Source organism: Dendroctonus ponderosae, unplaced genomic scaffold, assembly GCF_020466585.1.
Source record: "Dendroctonus ponderosae isolate FM_Combo_2020 unplaced genomic scaffold, Dpon_F_20191213v2 Dpon_F_20191213_2, whole genome shotgun sequence".
NCBI lineage: Eukaryota > Metazoa > Arthropoda > Insecta > Coleoptera > Curculionidae > Dendroctonus > Dendroctonus ponderosae.
This window is the reverse complement of record NW_026018165.1, coordinates 2,832,706-2,850,474: the sequence shown is the minus strand read 5'-3', so window position 1 is coordinate 2,850,474 and position 17,769 is coordinate 2,832,706. Positions and strand designations below refer to the sequence as shown.

General features: G+C 34.8%; 2 protein-coding genes across 2 annotated transcripts in view; both read left to right on the top strand.

The window, feature by feature from the left end:
* The first annotated feature begins 11 nt into the window (after positions 1 to 11).
* On the top strand, positions 12 to 13,891 carry LOC109536899. Its single transcript, XM_048664239.1, has 19 exons — positions 12 to 147; positions 213 to 433; positions 522 to 735; positions 988 to 1,086; positions 2,874 to 3,094; positions 3,195 to 3,344; positions 3,475 to 3,607; positions 3,686 to 3,927; positions 4,259 to 4,449; positions 4,747 to 4,796; positions 4,841 to 4,975; positions 5,140 to 5,282; positions 6,223 to 6,439; positions 10,821 to 10,919; positions 12,404 to 12,621; positions 12,674 to 12,823; positions 12,902 to 13,034; positions 13,106 to 13,350; positions 13,416 to 13,891. Exons 2-19 carry the CDS (start codon positions 239 to 241, stop codon positions 13,590 to 13,592), a joined length of 3,012 nt encoding a protein of 1,003 aa, XP_048520196.1. The 5' UTR covers positions 12 to 147; positions 213 to 238; the 3' UTR covers positions 13,593 to 13,891.
* A 716-nt stretch (positions 13,892 to 14,607) lies between these two features.
* LOC109536895 (putative inorganic phosphate cotransporter) overlaps positions 14,608 to 17,769 on the top strand; it is a 6,238-nt gene continuing 3,076 nt past the window's right edge. The window contains 4 exon segments of the mRNA XM_019903345.2: positions 14,608 to 14,849; positions 15,650 to 15,789; positions 15,956 to 16,268; positions 17,119 to 17,336. Of these exon segments, the coding sequence (XP_019758904.2) occupies positions 14,735 to 14,849; positions 15,650 to 15,789; positions 15,956 to 16,268; positions 17,119 to 17,336 (786 nt within the window). The 5' untranslated portion in view covers positions 14,608 to 14,734.

Below are 17,769 nucleotides of genomic sequence, written 5' to 3'. Positions count from 1 at the left end.
CACATCATTAACTGTTTTTGTCAAGCTTTTTGACATTGGTAGACGCCAATATTTTCTCAGATTCTGAATCTTCTTGGACGCATCCAGCTCTCAGTTAAATTCAACTGAAAAATGAGCTAAACTTAAATTCGAAAATACAATTTGGCGGTAAGTTACCAAAACATTATAGCTGAGACTTTTTTCTGAAACACATCCATTGACCAATTTTACAGTTTTCTGAGCGACTAAATATTGATGAATGCAGGATACAGAATATACTAAAGAGGAATCTAGTATTATAGCGCAGGGTCAAAAAGTGAGATTTGGGGCACGTCACGTGCAATTTATATTCATCTTTGGATGTCTCACTTTAAGTATAGCGATGCGAGCAAGTTTTTCCATTGCCATTGTAGCCATGACGGACAATAAAACTACTCAGAACCATGATGTTCCCGTAAGGGCATAATTCTCTCTTCCTAATTCTCTGGGCGCAACAGTACTTTGTGAGCTATAAATATTATTCGATTTTTGTGGTGTTCTAGACATACTCATGGAACAACACCAGCGTTATGCTTTCGTCCTTTTTCTGGAGTTATATAATCTTCCAAGTATTCGCTGGATATGTAGCAAAGAAGTACGGGCCAAAATATTTACTTCTTTCTGGTTCTATAGTCAATGCCCTTTCCTTCTCCCTAATTCCTGTATCTGCAAAATATGCTAGTTCGGACGGCGTAATAGCAATGAGGGTAATACAAGGTAAGACTTTTTCGTAATTTTTGTCATGCAACATGCGATTCTGCTCATTATTTTCACTAATTTTATTTTATTTTAATATGGTTAAGAAGCATAATTTTAGTTATTTCACTTTCATGTTTCTTTAATATAAAAATTGCTTGCCTAAGATCCGTTATTAAATTTGCCCAAAGGAAAATTCAACAATCAAAAAATAACTTGACAAACAATTATAATGCATTTTTAAATCCTCCCTTATTGTTTCACGATTTTAAGGTCTTGCTCAAGGTAGTTTGTTTCCTTGTGCACATACCGTACTTGGAACATGGTCTCCTACCGAAGAAAGAAGTTTAATGGGTATGATCGTTTATTCAGGTAAGCAACTTAGCGCATGTAATTTGATGTGTTTTTCCCATATATCTAAGAATGTATGTGCGTAATAAATCGACAATAAATAAATACAAATTAGTTCTAGTTTACATAAAATGATATACAGGGTCGTTTCTATTTATGGCAACGGTGAATGAATTAATTCCGAAACTAAGTTACCTAGAATAAAACGATGAATTCGAAAATTGTAAGGTATATTTACATAAAAGAAAATGTATTATACAGGATCAGTCATAAAGTCACAGCAACGCAATGTTACCTTTCTTCTGTCCGATTCAATAATTGAATTATTATCCATGTTCTGAACAAAAATTATACAACACATGTTTAAATGTAACCGTTTTGGAGATATCGAGTTGTCAAAATTATGTTTTATTACATCAAAGCGCCAAATTATTAAATCAAATATAAAACACCGTTCATCGAGTTATCTGAGAAAGTTTAGGTAACTATAACACCGCCGAGTCATTATTTTGTTCTAAACAGTTAATCTCTAATTGACATGACTGTCAAAACTTCGTTTTATACGAATATAATTATTGTGAATTATTTGAGCTTTAAAATGGCACGTTTAAGGGAAACTGAGCGTATTGAAATATTTCCAAATCAAACTTTTCCTGAGAAATGGATTGATCGCAGGGGACAATTACAGGGCCAGCTCGAACTCCCGATTTGAACCCACTTGACTTTTTTCTGTTTAAAAATAGGCCACAAAATATTGAAGAGGTTCAAGATAGAATAAGTCACGAAATTGCCATATATAATTAGAATATTTAGTTCAGCGACTTAAATTCTGTCTGTTTACTGTAAACTCGATATCTTCAAAACGGTTAAATATAAGCATGTAATGTGTTATAAGATTTTTGTTTAGAATGTCGAAGAGAATTCAATTACTGACTATTCCATTCAAGAAAAATGAACTTCGCTTTGCCATAGCTTTTTGACTGACTATGGCGGATTTGGGTGCCGCTAAAATTTAACCCTGATGGTTAATATTAGCCTTACCGAGGCGCATACCATTTTGAGTTATTTCGATCAGCTGTTGATTTTAACCATATCCGGCCCGCTATAATTTTAACGGATAGCGTACAGAATAGACCCGCATGTATTCAAAATTTTTCTTATGCAAATATACTGAAAACAACCTTTCATTTTTGTATTAATCATTTTATTCTAGCTTTCTTAGTTTAGGAAATAATCCACCGTTTCCACCCATGAAATCGACCCTGTATGAGAATATATAAATATGAGAATTTTAGAACATTTTCGTCAATACCTAAAACACAATAAGGAGAAGCTATTATCACTGGTTTTAATGGTACCATTGAGAATTTACTGATGATCAAAAATTGCAACAAGATATTTTAAAAAGCATTATGTAGAAGGAACTATCCGCTCTGTAAATCAGAACCATTTTCCCAACCATTTTCAAGTTTGGAAACCACAATATGTATCTTTTTTATTTTTTACAAACTTCTTTTTGGGTATTTCGCCTCAAAAATTTTTGAGACGAAATACCCAAAAAGAAGTTTGTAAAAAATGAATCCGCCTCAACAATATAGAACTTAACTACAATATGTATCTTATTACAGTAACATTTTTAAGGAAACGGAACACAGTTCTAACGTATATATTTATGGGTTTTCCACCCACTGAGTAATTAGCAGCATAGCTCTACTCGGCTTGTTTGGTTATACTTAAATTTTAAGATTTCTTTGTTGCATGAAGCTTTCTTCTGCGTTTAGTGTAAATGCGAAAAAGTTTATTTTCAGGAATAAGTTGTGGCTCCGTATTGTCTTTTATTATAACCGGATATGTATGCTCCTCGTGGGCTGGATGGCCAGTCTCATTCTATATATTTGCTGTTGCTGGTATAGTTTGGTGTGTATTATATTTTCAATTTGGGTACAACAGCCCAGCTGTTCATCCTTCCATAAAGATGGAAGAAAGGCGCTATATAGAAACATCTCTTGGTCAATCTAATACTTCCGAAGTATGTATATGAAATATTCTAATGTAACTTGGCATTATAGTTTCAATTCTTAAATGCTTGGAAGTGATGGGTCAAACAAATATATTTTTTGGTGTTTAAGGACGTACCAGTACCATGGAAGGCGATATTAACCAGCAAATACTTTTGGTCGATAGTTTCTGCTAATATTGGTTCTGCATGGGGGTATGCGATGATGATGACTCAAATTCCCACTTACTTGGGCAAAGTGATGAAATTTGAGATATCTTCAGTAAGTTACCAGCACTAATAAAATTAGTATACATACTTATCGATTGATAACCGTCTCATTGTCTTTTAAATGGTATCTACGGTTTTTAAGTAGATATATAAATTCGAATATATTTAAACTAGTTTTCCAGAATGGTGTTGTGAGTGCAATACCTTACATGGCTGGTGCTGTGACTGGCTTTATATTTGCGCGCCTATCTGATTATTTAATTGGGAAAAATTGGCTCACGACCATACAATCCAGAAGAACTTTTCAAGTGCTTGGTAACTTCCTATCACGCACGATAGACTTGAGTCATATTTTTTTGAAACTTAAAAAAAATGTATGTATTTTATTTGTAGGTTCTTATGGTTTAGTTATATCCTTCATGATTTTGGCTTATGTGTCCAGTACGAGGACTTTTGCAGTCGTCCTGCTCTCCTTAGCAAATATAGCGTATTCGGCCACATTAGTGGGTTATTCTGTAAACCATGTAGATCTATCACCAAGATTTGCCGGCATTCTGCAAGGCATCAGCAACGCTATCAGTCAGGCCATTGCTATGTTTTCGCCTTTGATAGTGCATTTTTTAGTTAAGGATCGCGTAAGCAAATTATTTTATTGTGGTTGAAATATCAGTTCTTTAAGCAACAGAAATATTTATAAAATTGGTAGAAAATGAAACTATTATCATCATAATCCAATTATCAAAGGAGCAAAGTAAGCGGTTAGAGTACTAATGAAAATTGTTGTATGAAATAATCACACCACGCGTTGATAAACCCTTTCTTTTCGTCTCAAAACTGTTCGACGCTCCCAACAATTTTCGCGTTTAAAAATTTGGTATTTTAAACTTAAAAAATTCTCAAGGGAACTGTTTGAATCAATTTACATTAAACTAAAACATTCATTTTCAAATTTCGTATTTATTTTAGAGTGATAGATTGCAATGGCGAGCAGTGTTTGTGATTGCATCTGGATTCTACTTTATATGCTCTACTTTATATGGATTTTTTTCCTCTGCCACGCGCCAGAAATGGAATGGACCTTCGTCTTCTGCGCCCTCGAACATTCAGTTGAGAAGATCTACTTTTGAAACCCTACACAGCAACCCGCGATATGAGTAGCTGATATTATTTAATTGACTTTCACTGTTATATATTTATTTTGTGTTCTAAATGTCTTTGACTATCGTACCTATATAATTAGTTAGTAGTAAATAAAGAACTGTAAGCAATATATCAAAATAACAAATAAATCATCAACTATAATTGCGAAATTGGTTATCACCACGCCACCTTACAGATTTTCACCAAAATCTCAACAAAACATGTTATTTAAATGCACATGCATTGAAAACACTTCAACAATGCATTAAATTAAAATATGCTCCAAATGCTACATAGGTCGTTTGGGTGAAAAGCGTGTTAGTAACATGTATTCGCAACCAATTGAACGCTATCGTTATCTCAGGTTGATGCTTATGAATACCCTACTCAAAAAGCCCATAATTCTGTGACTGGATAGTTTAGACTCATTGTCGTTTTTATGCTATAAAGTTGCAAAGTTGAAAATGTTTCCAGAAAAAGTAAGAATTGGGCAGCAAGAAAACAAAGCCGAATTGGTGAATGGAATTTACACTGGAAATAAAGGTACGAATTTATTATTGATTAAAGATCCAAAAACGAACGTTTTTTTTATCAAATTCACATGCAACTGCAAAGAATAATATATTTAAAACCGAAACACTAAACCCAAATCCTAACTAAGCACGTGGTCTTGTTGGTTAATTATGAAAGTCTCTTTTCGCTTTCAGGTCCACTTTTCGGAGCCAGGCATGTGCAAATTTTGCTTCTGTCCTATTGTGTTTTAATTGGTATTGCAACTAGAGGATCGTTTGCAGTGCAAATAGTAGCAATGACTGCTCAGAATTCCTCTTCATCAAACCCCGACATCCCCGTAAGTAAAATAATCAAATTGTGGTGGTAGATAGACAGTATCTTAATATGTATCTAACAGTATTTTCAGTCAATTTTGGGTAATAGTATGGATGGCTGTAGCTTTCGCTATCACAGACAAAACATTCCAAAAATTTCATATACTGATCAATTATCGTGTCACACTTTACAACAGGTAACTCATTGTATTAACTAAAGCGGGCGATTTTCATTGATTCAGTTTTATCGTCTTTTGTACCCAGCTGGATTGCTTTGCTGTGTAGAGACTTGGACACTTCAGTTAAATTGACGCCGCATAACTAACAATTGATATACAAATGAAAAGATAACTTGATTGATTGTTATTAATACTATTGCTCTTACATTCTCGACACTAATTGATCAATATCATCCCCACTTAACCGAGTGAAGTGGACTAATTTTTACTCGTTATTACTTTATCTTACATTGCATGTATCATGGAAGAAAAAAAATAGCATTTATGAAAGTTACTCTAAGGATTCATAAGAAAATGGCTGCATTTCATACATTATTCTTGCATGATTAAATGCAACAAGTACTTTTATATGCAATTTAATCCAGTCAATTGAATTTTTACACCGGATATCTAAGGTTGTTGTTTCGCAAACAGCTTGATTTAAATTATCAATTATTTAAAATGCTTCACTTTAACATGTTGTCAATGTATCGATTGATGATGACCGATGTGTTTTGAGTATTTTGATCCTTATTTTAATCAGTATCTGCGCGGGTCGTTTTTCTTATCTGAGGCATCCAAGCAGCCCAAACGGCTTGAATCATCAAACTGCACTCACATGCCTTTCAACTTAACTATTACCATTTAAATACGAAAATTCTAATAGAGACCCATGTAAAGTTAAACTATCTACCTGAATAAAAAATTATATGACCTTCCTTTATTTATATTTTTTTTGTTTCAGACTTATTATGACTGGAAAAATAGCAACATAATCCTTTCATCGTTCTACTGGCTTTATGTGGTTTCGAACCTTGTTGCAGCACCATTAGAAAAGAAGTTTGGTCCTAAATGGTTCTTTCTTGGAGCGATATTTTTAAATTGTTTAGCATACACTTTGCTTCCTGCAATTGCAGCATTATTTGGAGAATTTGGAGCACTAGCGTGTCGCCTATTACAAGGTTTGAACAACAGTATTCTGTCATGTATAGTTTTTTCTTTCGTTTATCGCCCAATGCAGGTGCTTTACATCTTTGGAAAACGAATATGAATATGAAATGAAATAACTAACGGGCATTGGAGTAAATCGTTCATGTAATTTCAAGCTCACACATTCACTCACACAGTGTTTAGTATTTTATAATAATATTTTGCCAAATGTATCAATAGGGTCTTTGCACATCATTTTTCTTTGATTGAAACTTCTTGAAACATTAGCGTACGGGTCATTTAGAAGAATGCCTATAGCGAATTTGTAAACAACAAAATTTGTGTCTTCGCTTTAAAAGTGACGTGGCGCCAGAATGCGGTTTTACTGGCTGTGACGCTACTTCCTACGCTACTTATATGGTCATAATCAGCACAGATAAGCGGAATATACACTTGCATATTGCATATGAGCAAGATAAGCGTTTTTACGACTTAAATTCAATCACAGATGAAACGTAAAATAATAAAGCGTATTTGATTGAATTGCTACATGAGCGTATTTCAATGGATCTCAGGGATGGATGGATGGATCAATGAAGTTTAAATTTCTAAGCAATCGGTTATGGCGTAAGCTTTACTATAATGTGCACGAAAAGGTATAGGTAGACAGACGTCTTTTAACTATATCACGTATACTATTAAAGTATTAAACACCCCGCTAATTAATGGAAGAGATTTTGCAAAAATCTTAAACGCATCACCTAGTTCAGCAAAAGTTTTGTCAAGGCGAATTGCGAATATTTGCAATCCCATTTTTTAGTATCTCGAAGTATTTATAAATAAAGTGTCATCATTTATTCCCAAGTATATTCAGGTAATATCTTGGATTAGCTTGAATTTTGAAAAGTGTGCTTTAATTCAAATTGCTTGTACTCCGCATTGGTATCATTTTCATTAAATTTAAACCTTTTCCTGAACTTGAAAAGAGTGATCTCTCAGACAAGTGGTACCTCAAAATTCTGATATGTCCTTTGAAATTTCACTTGTTAAACTTGACCCTGATGAGGAATATAACTTTTTCATAACCGCTTCCACTTTTATTCGAGATAATGCAATACTAGTAGTTGAGCACTTAATAGGTGAACAACTCTGACAAACTATAACTGTGCGAACGTTGCATTGTTGTTTCGGTCTTAAATTTACTTGTCAGCCTACTACATCCAGCAAAGTGTCCTGTTCTTGTAACATCTTCTATTTGTTCCTGATCGTGCCATTTCTCCACTTCAGATGATAAATTTACATCAGGCATTTTAGATGTACTAGGTAGTATCTATGTTCGCATGTAAGGCGTCATTTATCTATTAGTCTTTTTCATTTCGTTCAGGAGGGTCAATAGATCGTTTTCTATTAATAATCTCAAATTTATGCCGAGCTGAAACATACCCTGCGACGTCATATAACGCTTAAAGGCCGGGTCACATCTATCCAATCCGACTCCGATCATTTTTATTCTCTACAAATCATCTCGTTGGGCATTCCGATTACTCCATTATTATATAATATTATAAACAAAAAGACAAAAATCGCATCGCATTGAATTTTTGGCAATAAATTATTAATAACTAACATATGGACCGGAAATACGAGTGGTGTTCAAATAACATTTAAACAATAGATACAGTTATCGTCCAAGTTTACGTTTCAATGTTGAATTCCGGAAACGGTACGCCCTTGTTAAAGATTCCCGTTAAGGTCCCAAATCAGCCGTGTCTGTCGGGCCAATTGGGAATCTAAGACACCCCGCTAAGCGGTAGAACTGCTCGAATTGCATGACAAACGTGAAAGTCTTGATGCAATTGGTAATTGTTTTCGTTTCCAAGTAGTTTACTTATCAGAATGCACTATATACCAAATGTCTACTACAAAGGGCATTCTGAAATCAGAACGGCAACAATTGACTATTGAGCAAAAAGCAAATAACATAAATACCCTGTTTCCCTCACCTTGCACTTGTGATTTCCTCTTTACCTCAGTTGAAAAAGTGACCAAAGACGCACAGTTTGTATTCGCATCTCAAGTCGACCACAGTTTGTATTTTCACTCGAACACAGTTGGTATTCGCACCTCAAGTCGACCACAGTTTGTATTTTCACTCAAACACAGTTTGTCGTGTCTCCTCAATTCGAAAACAGTTTTTATTCTCACCTCAAGTCGAACACAGTTTGGATTTTCAATCGAACGCAGTTAGTTGTTTCTCCTCAAGTCGTACAAATCGGGAGTGTTTCGCCTCAAAGCAATACACATCGCAGACTCTGGCAGAGAAGTGCCTCAAAACCCAACCCGTAATTATTCACCCTCAATTCAAATCAGTGCTCAAGTGAACTAATTGGAAACATTTCCTCACTCAAGTAGAATAATTACGCCACTCAGCCCATTTTAAAGAACGTACGGCCCAGGCCAATTAGAAAAAGTGGCAAATTAAACGTGCCGCCCGTGCAAGTTCGGCGGGCACATCTCAAATTGGCAGATTTTATTTCCACCTGCAACTACTCACAAGGATACCCACCAAACACTGGTACTCCACACTCATTGGTTTCGAACAAAGAAATTTTCCCCCATATTACTCGTGTCTGGCATATTAAATTATTTATCCAAGTGAGACGAGTACATTTCGGTCTCACAAACTGGATTTGACCAAGGTCATAAAAGTGCCACCCCAAACATTTGGTCAAACGAGCAGGATCAGGTTAGTTTAGAACTTGATCCCCCATCATTTGGTCCTTTCGAGCCGGATCAGGTTAGATTAGAACTTGATCCCCCAACAAGTGGAAAACAAATCCCTATTAATATGATTATTATCTTTTATATTAAGCATGCTTAAAGCATTTTTAAATATCATGTTAGTTTGGCTTAATTCGGCAAGCTATAGTTTCCTAAAATAGCCTAAAAACATAAAACAAAAGTCTTATATCTAGTTCGGCTTTCAGTTTTCGATATTCAAASTAAACCATCCGAGTGTCTATATGAAAAACGGTAAAGCCAATTAATACATTTGGACTTAGTCTTAGGAATAGTTTGATAATCTATGATTTGCACTCGTCCAAAAATCGGAACGGGAACTGAAACGTGTATGACATGTCTGGCTTCCCCTTTCCGATCACGCACCGATCCGATTATTTGGTCATCGACGGAAGGTTCTCTGATCGGAGTCGGATCGGAGTCGGATCGGAGTCAGATCGGATAGATGTGTCCCGGCCTTTATGGGTTTACCACAAAATATCCCCCAGGGGGTATGTTCTGTGGGGTTTACTAGCGCGTCGACGTCTAGCGTCTGAAGTCCGACGCAACGTCGGCACGCAGGCACTGCTATCGAGACCAGTCGTTACTGCCGAAATGAGGAAACATGAAATATTAAGCTATAACTGAAATTAAAATATTTGTGGCTAGTTAACTACGTTCATTTTTTAGGAATAGAAAGGCTAATCATTTAAATTCGAACAATGTAAAAAGCGTATTAATTCCTGAAGACATTATTTTTGTCTAAAATATTCATATTCGTACAGTTGATCCATCATATACTTCGCTACGCGTTATGCCTGGTCGGACTACTTTAAGTGACGTCACAATTCAGCCAGTGGGCCTTCTTTATTTCGGTGGTAACGGACCAGTCCAGCGGCGAGACGCAAGTGATTTCACTGCAATGTTTATATTTATTTGCCGTCGACATAAATGAAATTGATTTTTACTTCAGCGAAAATAAGCGTGGAATTTAGTATCATCCATATATCGATGTTTGTACATAGAATGATGAGATTTTCTGTTCGTAACTAATAACGGAATCATGGTTTTATAATATTCTTCTTCTAATAAAAGAGCCAATGCAAGCTCCATAATGCTAATTAATCAACTACTCAAATTTTCCTTTGGGCTGTGCTTGGGCTGCCGACTTTTCTCAACTTTTAGACGCACAAGCGAACTCACCTATGACGCATGCGATGGACGCGCAATTGCGTCAGACGCATGCATCAATCGCACAAGCGAACTCAGGCCTTTAGACAAAAATACGTCGTTTCGGCGCGCTTCGTGTGCGTTTAAATTTTGACTGCTGATAAATTCGTTATGGCTAAGCAGAATTCGGGAAAAAATTGTAGGACCCTTATTTGTCTCTTATAAATTTCTCGTCTCTAATCCACTGTCTTCTAATCAATTCGTCTCTAATCAATTTCAACAAATAAAAAAATCTGCAACCACCCTATTGCTACAGTTGCTCAAATAAAGTTGCAACAAAAACATATTCTTGGCAATGAATTATATTCACATGGATTCTTGGTAATTAATCGTTTATATCGTAAAGATTAAGTGCATACAGTGCAATATCTGTATTGAAGAAAATATAGTAATACCTTTTTCCAGGGTTGGGAGAAGGTTTTATGTTTCCGACACAGCAAGTAATTTTAGGCCAATGGGCTCCGGCAGAAGAAAGATCACGATCTATCATAGCAATTAATACAGGTAATTTCCATATTTTGATTAATCTAATTTTTATTACTTGTAAATGAGGGGATGCCAAGCAAAACCCCACAAGTCCGCCAATTCGAGAATTTTGCAAATTTCGAAAACCTATTTTACAGTATAATTTTCAATTTGTCCTGGTAATTTTTGATGTAGTCATTTATAATTCGACTGAAACATAAATCTGTTATTTAAATCGCATAGTTGTGGAATTAATATAAATCGCATTGAAGTTGGGACATGGGGGGTTTTCAATAATGTCTTCAAACTTGGAATGCCTCGTCATGTTCTAAGCAGAAACATTCATTATTCTCGCCCTCTTGTTCTTCCTCTGGAACAGTGGCAACATTTTCGCTAATTACGATATTTGTGCACCACAAAAAAACTTTCATATTCTTTCCAGTTTTGGCCATAGAGGCTACATAATAGTTCATCTACGTCTGTTTTCTTAGCAACACTAATTGGATGAATGAGAGGAATTTTGTTACGGGGAATCTTTAAATTGTTACCCAATTTCAACATCTCTTGAGCAGGTGTTGCTTTGTAGAATTCGGCTGAAAACGCACAAAAAATCGTTGGCCTGCACGGGAACGCGGGAACGCACGACGACCCTTTTCTGAAACTCCTTTCTAAATAAAAATAATTGTTTATCGCTATGTTTATCCAGTTTTTGCAAACGGGCTTGAAGCCCTTTGATGTTCTTCAAACTTCGATGTTTTCCAAGTTTCCGAACAAAAATAATACACTATGCAAAGCTGAGAACTTTTTTAAACTCCATTGGCTGCAAGGGACTTTATGGATATGTGTGGTTTTGCTTGGAACACGAATATTTCCAATGATGTTTTATAGGCATACAATGTAAATAATAAATAAGATTAAGGATCGCCCGTTAACTCCAATGTCCACATTTTGTGACTTGTCGGGTTTTCTTCGGCACGTCCTCAAATGGCTTAAGATTCAATACTTGAAAAAAGTTACAATATTGATTTAATAAGGATAAAGCTATTTGACATCTATCAAATAGTAAATTACAGACAATAATGAGAGGAAGCAAAAACGCAAACTGAAAATGTAAGTTAATGTAATAAAATATTTTGAAAATCTAAAAATTAAAAAATTTAATAAAATTCCCGCTTAGTTCTGCTTTGATGTCTAAAAAGGTTGTGACACAACACAAAAAGTTTCAAAGCACATAAACAAAAACATTTTTATACCAGAATTAATAACTTTCTGCAGGGAGGCAAATTTTTCCGTTCATTAAGGTTTCTATTAACTATGTACTCACTTTGCTAGTCAATTTAGCAGTTGCTTCTTCCATACCTAATTAAACAAGAACCGGACGTGTTCTGAAAGTTGCATAGTAAACAAAGCCACACTTTAATAATAATAAATAAATAAAATAATTTGAAGATTTTGATCCAAGTATCATTTGAGAATGTCGAAATATTAAATCACCCAGTGACAATATAATAATTGGTTTTTAGGAAGCACTATTGGATCCATGTTATCGTCCATTATTCCCGGTTATCTTTCAACCACATGGTGGGGTTGGCCATCTTCATTCTACGTGATAGGTGCAATGGGCATGCTGTGGTGTGTTCTTTTCCTGGTGTTTGGCAGAAACAGCCCTGCCAGCCACCCAAAAATTACTGCTGAAGAAAAGCGGTATATTCAAATGTCGCTCAATCAAGAACATACAACGGTAGAAGTCCATCAACTCACAATAATGAGATTTATAATTATTTTTTTCTTAGGAAGTTCCTATTCCTTTAAAACAAATGGCCACATCTGTACCGGTGTTGTGTAATGAGGTTGCTCAAATAGGCATAGCGTGGTCCAATAATATGGCATTAACGGAATATGCGTCATATCTAGACAAAGTTATGAATTTTGATATAAAATCAGTACGTTACATTAAGGGTTTAAGAAACTATGCAATTTTATATAGCAGATTTTGCAAAACTGTATAAAATTTATTTTAGAACGGGTTATATAGCGCTATACCCCCTGGAATGGCTTTGATAGCTGGCTTGATTTTTGGACCTGCGTCAGATTATGCGATAATGCACAATTATCTTTCAACGGTCAATTCGAGAAGATTGTTTCATTTAATAGGTTTGTTTCTCGACTCGTTCCCATTTACACTTAAAGGCCAATAACTACAATATTAACATGATCAATCTCAGGTGGTACCGGAATATCTATAAGCATAGTATCCCTATCATTTCTGGATCAGTCTCAGAAATACATGGCCATATTGCTAATGGTCTGCATCTACGTATCACAGTCCGCAATGGCGTGCGGTAATGTTACCAATATGATAGATCTGTCTCCAAGATTCGCTGGTATAATTTTCGGAAGCTCAAATGCTGTTGGCCAATCCATCGGACTATTTGCTCCAATTTTGGTACAACTCATAGTTACACATGAGGTAATTCATTCAACAAATTGTGCGTTGGCACTACAATTCAGTTAATCAAATTATTTCTTTTTCAGTCTGATATCACCCAGTGGCGGATAGTTTTCATAATTACTGCAGGAATTATTATGGGTACTTCAATAGTTTTTGTAATTTTTGCATCCGGAGATCGACAGCCGTGGGATGGACCTGCTGATCCCAATGAACCTTATTCAGTGAGGCAAAAGAAAATTTCGGTTATCAGTATGACCTAAGTGATCAAAACTGTACTGATGTTCAGAGGCATGGAAGAAACACTCAGGACGTTTTAATTTAAAACCCATTACTTCTTTACAATTAAAAAATGTCACTAATGATTTTTATTTAAGGATTTTATATTTATATACCTATTAGCAATAAGTTTTACAATAAGAATTATACAAAGAATATAAGTAATTATTACGCAAAACAGCTTGTGCATATAGTCATCAAGCAAACTGCAAAACGTGTTTGTAATAATTCGAATAATTTACAGTATTGACCAAGAGAAAATTAATAAATTAGTTGAAATCAGCGGCAGTGAACCATTGAGGACACCTGTACATAAAGCACATGGTTATAATTTGGCAGCAACATTTCATATGCTTTTGCCACATCGCCAAGAGCGAAATGTTTTTATTGAAAAGTTAAACCTGTTTTATTTTACAAGTCTATTGAACTCCTGGTGTATTTAGAAGAACCAAATGTGGCAGTGGATCGTAAAAATCATCAAGCTAGTAAAGCTAATGTTTAATAACTAAATCGTTTGAAAGGGTATTATACAGGAAATTAAATACAAATTTTCGAAATCGACCCCAGAATCGCTCAATAACTTCGGAAACAACAGTACGAATGAACTTGGATAGCATGTAAGTATCAATAAAAGTTGTTACTGTTCACCGAACTAAACTAAGCGCTAAACCATGACTTATTTTGTATCAAAGTCAATTGCCTTTTTAATGGTAAATAAATTTATTTATGTTTGTTATCATCTCAAACATATCTCCACGTGTATAAATGATAATAAAGATATTTAGCATTCCTTGCTAGTAAGTGTGTAAAGATATGCACAAAAGTCATTATTATTACATTATACAACATTGTACCCAAAATCCTCCATATAATCCTTATATTCGTCAAGCTAATTGGTCAGATCAAAGAAAATTCAGACTTTTTCCTACCGTCATAACTTTTGCCGAGTACTTCTAGATGAGTATTAATCACAGATATGATATGATAGCTGACACTTGAGATACCTGCCAATTAGCTGAATAGATTTTTTTATATCAGTTACCAAATACGACTTAAATTCGGTCCCTTTCTAAGATAATTAGTTTACTTTGCAAATCCGCTAAATTGCTTTTTTTTATTTAAAAAAATGCCTTTACAAGATAATGCCCGAAGAAGAATAAGTGTCATGGAGAAAAGTACGGATCACTTGACAAAAGAGCAATATTTTGTGGATGAAAACTCCTCTGAAACAGCCGACAAAGGTACAGTTTACAAAACAAAATATTAATTTCCAGACAGGTACCAGTTTTTCCACAGTAGGAACACACATATTGAAAATGCATAACAAGCAAGTAGAACATTTACGCAAATAGTAAGAACAATGACGGAGTAAATTAAGCTTCATTAAACAATTTTTTTTCATGTTTGATTTCTATTTTAAATTTTTAGTTCGTTAATATAAGTATTTTAATATACCGGATGTAAGTTAACAAGTGCGGCAAATTTCATAGGGTAATTCTGCATGGAAAAATAATGACGGTTTGCTTATGATTCGTTTCCGAGATACAGAGTGTTAAAGTTTATCTTAAAAACTGACGATGCAGTTATTGCTCTGAAACCGAATGAGGTTTGTTGTATTTTAAGAGGTAGTTAGGCGCATTTATTGACATGCAACTAAGCATTTTATGTTCATCATTGGCACGCATATGGGTAACGATCTCAATTTTTCAAGAGTTCGACAAAATTCATTTGGTAGGTCGAAATTTCCGCATAAAAGGTGTATTTCCTGTAATAGGGCGAAGAGGTGCATTAACAAAATTGAGTAATATTTCGATACACTTAAATCACGTATTCGTGTTTCAAGTGAGATCACATTTCGTGGACAGATTACCGTTTTATGCAAATTACGGAACCAACGCTTATTTCCATTTTAGGGGTAAAAGGGTGGATTAAAAAATAACTTCTACCACGCACAATGTTGCATAAAATCAGAGCTACAGCGAACCGGAATTACACCTCGCGCGTGACGAAAATGGGAGCTTTAATATACTTGATTTTTTAGGGCCAAGATTTGGTTGCAGATATGTCCAGTCAATGTTACTCTGCCTAGCCTTAGTTTCTGGAATAGGAACTAGAACTAATATAGCAGTTGCTGTAGTGGCTATGACAGACAAATATGCAAGTCCCAACCCCAATGTTCCGGTATGAAATTTAGAAAATGAACATCCCGCACTTATAACATCGACGAAATCTATGCATTTAAACAACTTATTTTCAATCAAAAAGTACATTTTCTGGTTATGATGTTTGACTACAAAGATTTGATACTATAATATCAGTTGTATAATAAATAATTCCATTTTTTCAGACTTACGATTGGAATAATACAAGCGTAATAATATCATCTTTCTTTTGGACCTACATTTCGCTACAAGTTTTGGCAGGTCACTTAGGAAGAAAATATGGCCCGAAATATTTTCTGTTTGGAACATCTCTTTTAAATTTCTTTGCATGTGCGGCTATTCCATTTTCCGCTGCCCGTCTGGGTTCACATGGTGTGATTGCATGCAGAATCGTCCAGGGCATGTGTCAAGGCTTTTTATATCCTTCTATTCAAGTGATGATGGGCACTTGGATACCAAAAGAAGAACGAGCCACTTTAAATAATCTCATATTTGCAGGTGAGTGAAATCGGTCATATTAATTCCTTCATTATGCATATGCAAATTCGGCACCGAGTCAAAACGCGTCAATCTTTTAGGTGATTTTCCAATATTTTAAATTATTTGGCAACACCAGAAATGTTCATCACTTATAGACAATTTATCTGATGATCATTCCAAGATATTTTGATTCTTTAGTGGCAGGCTAGTTAGATTTATATTTCTTTATAAACCAAAGCTTATCGAGAGTCAACTCGTCCCGAAATACACGGTTTGGATAGATTTGACACAACTGAAACACTTAGATTCGAAAGAATTTTCATAAAAATTGTTTCATAAGTAGTGTAAGTCGTCCACCGCAATTGAAGAGTGTTTATCATTTAAAAAATGTCGAAACATTTGGACAAAGTATTAAGTTATTTACTTGTATTTACATGTGCGCGATTAAGAAATTCTCAAAGTTTCCATGCCGTCGTTCAAGTAGAATGTAGTGTTTGGTTTCCGAAAATTGCGTTTTTAAAAAACACTCACTAATTCTATTTGAATGTTTGAATGTTACCACATTTTTACATTCTTATTTTGCTGTTGTCCTAAGCGATATATCAAACAAAAAGTTTGCAACATTTCAAGCCAAGGTACCCTGGTGGTGTCTTTGTGAGTATTATTTATTTTTCTATTTGGGAAATGTATGTATTTTGAATTATGTATTATACTATTTGCTGTAATAATAAACACAGTATCTACATAAGATTATTTTCAAGATTGAAAGGTTGAATGCTACGCACTATCAACTATAGAAAGTTCATTATCATATCTTAAAAACTCGACCAGTTATTTGGGAAAAACGCATGATATTTTTATTCCTCAGGTGTCGCCATTGGTGGTATTTATTCCACTCTATTAACTGGATACATATCTGCAAGTTGGTGGGGATGGACGTATTCCTTCTATATACTTTCATTAGTCGGATTCCTTTGGTGCATATTATGGCTATTTTTCGGGCATGACAGTCCAGCTAAGCACCCAAGGATTACCAAAGAAGAAAAGAAATATATTCAAAGTTCCCTGAAGCAAGAAGATGATATAGTAAGAGAAGCTTTCCATAGCATAGACTTTACTATAAAAAAACAAAATGTTAAATAAAATATGAAAATTAAAAAAATGGCAATAATCAGTTGATCAAAAACGCAGAAATTGTATACAGGGTGATTCAAAATTGGCGTCATTCCTTTTAAGAGGTTATAGAGGCTCCCTTGAGGATCTAGAAGATATTAACAGTTGAAAATCGAATTTAATCTTTGTTATTCAGCATTATTTTGAAATTGTTCCATGTTTAATTGGTAGGATATTGGAATACTTAAGCATTCAAAAAGAAAAATTACCATCGTTGCTTCAAATTACGAAAATTTTTTATATCAAAAAAGTTCTCTTCTACAATTTTTTGATGAAAAGGCACAGCGGCGATGATGTTTTTGTCATTAACAGATAGTTACAGGTGGATAGCCCTTGTCAATAATAA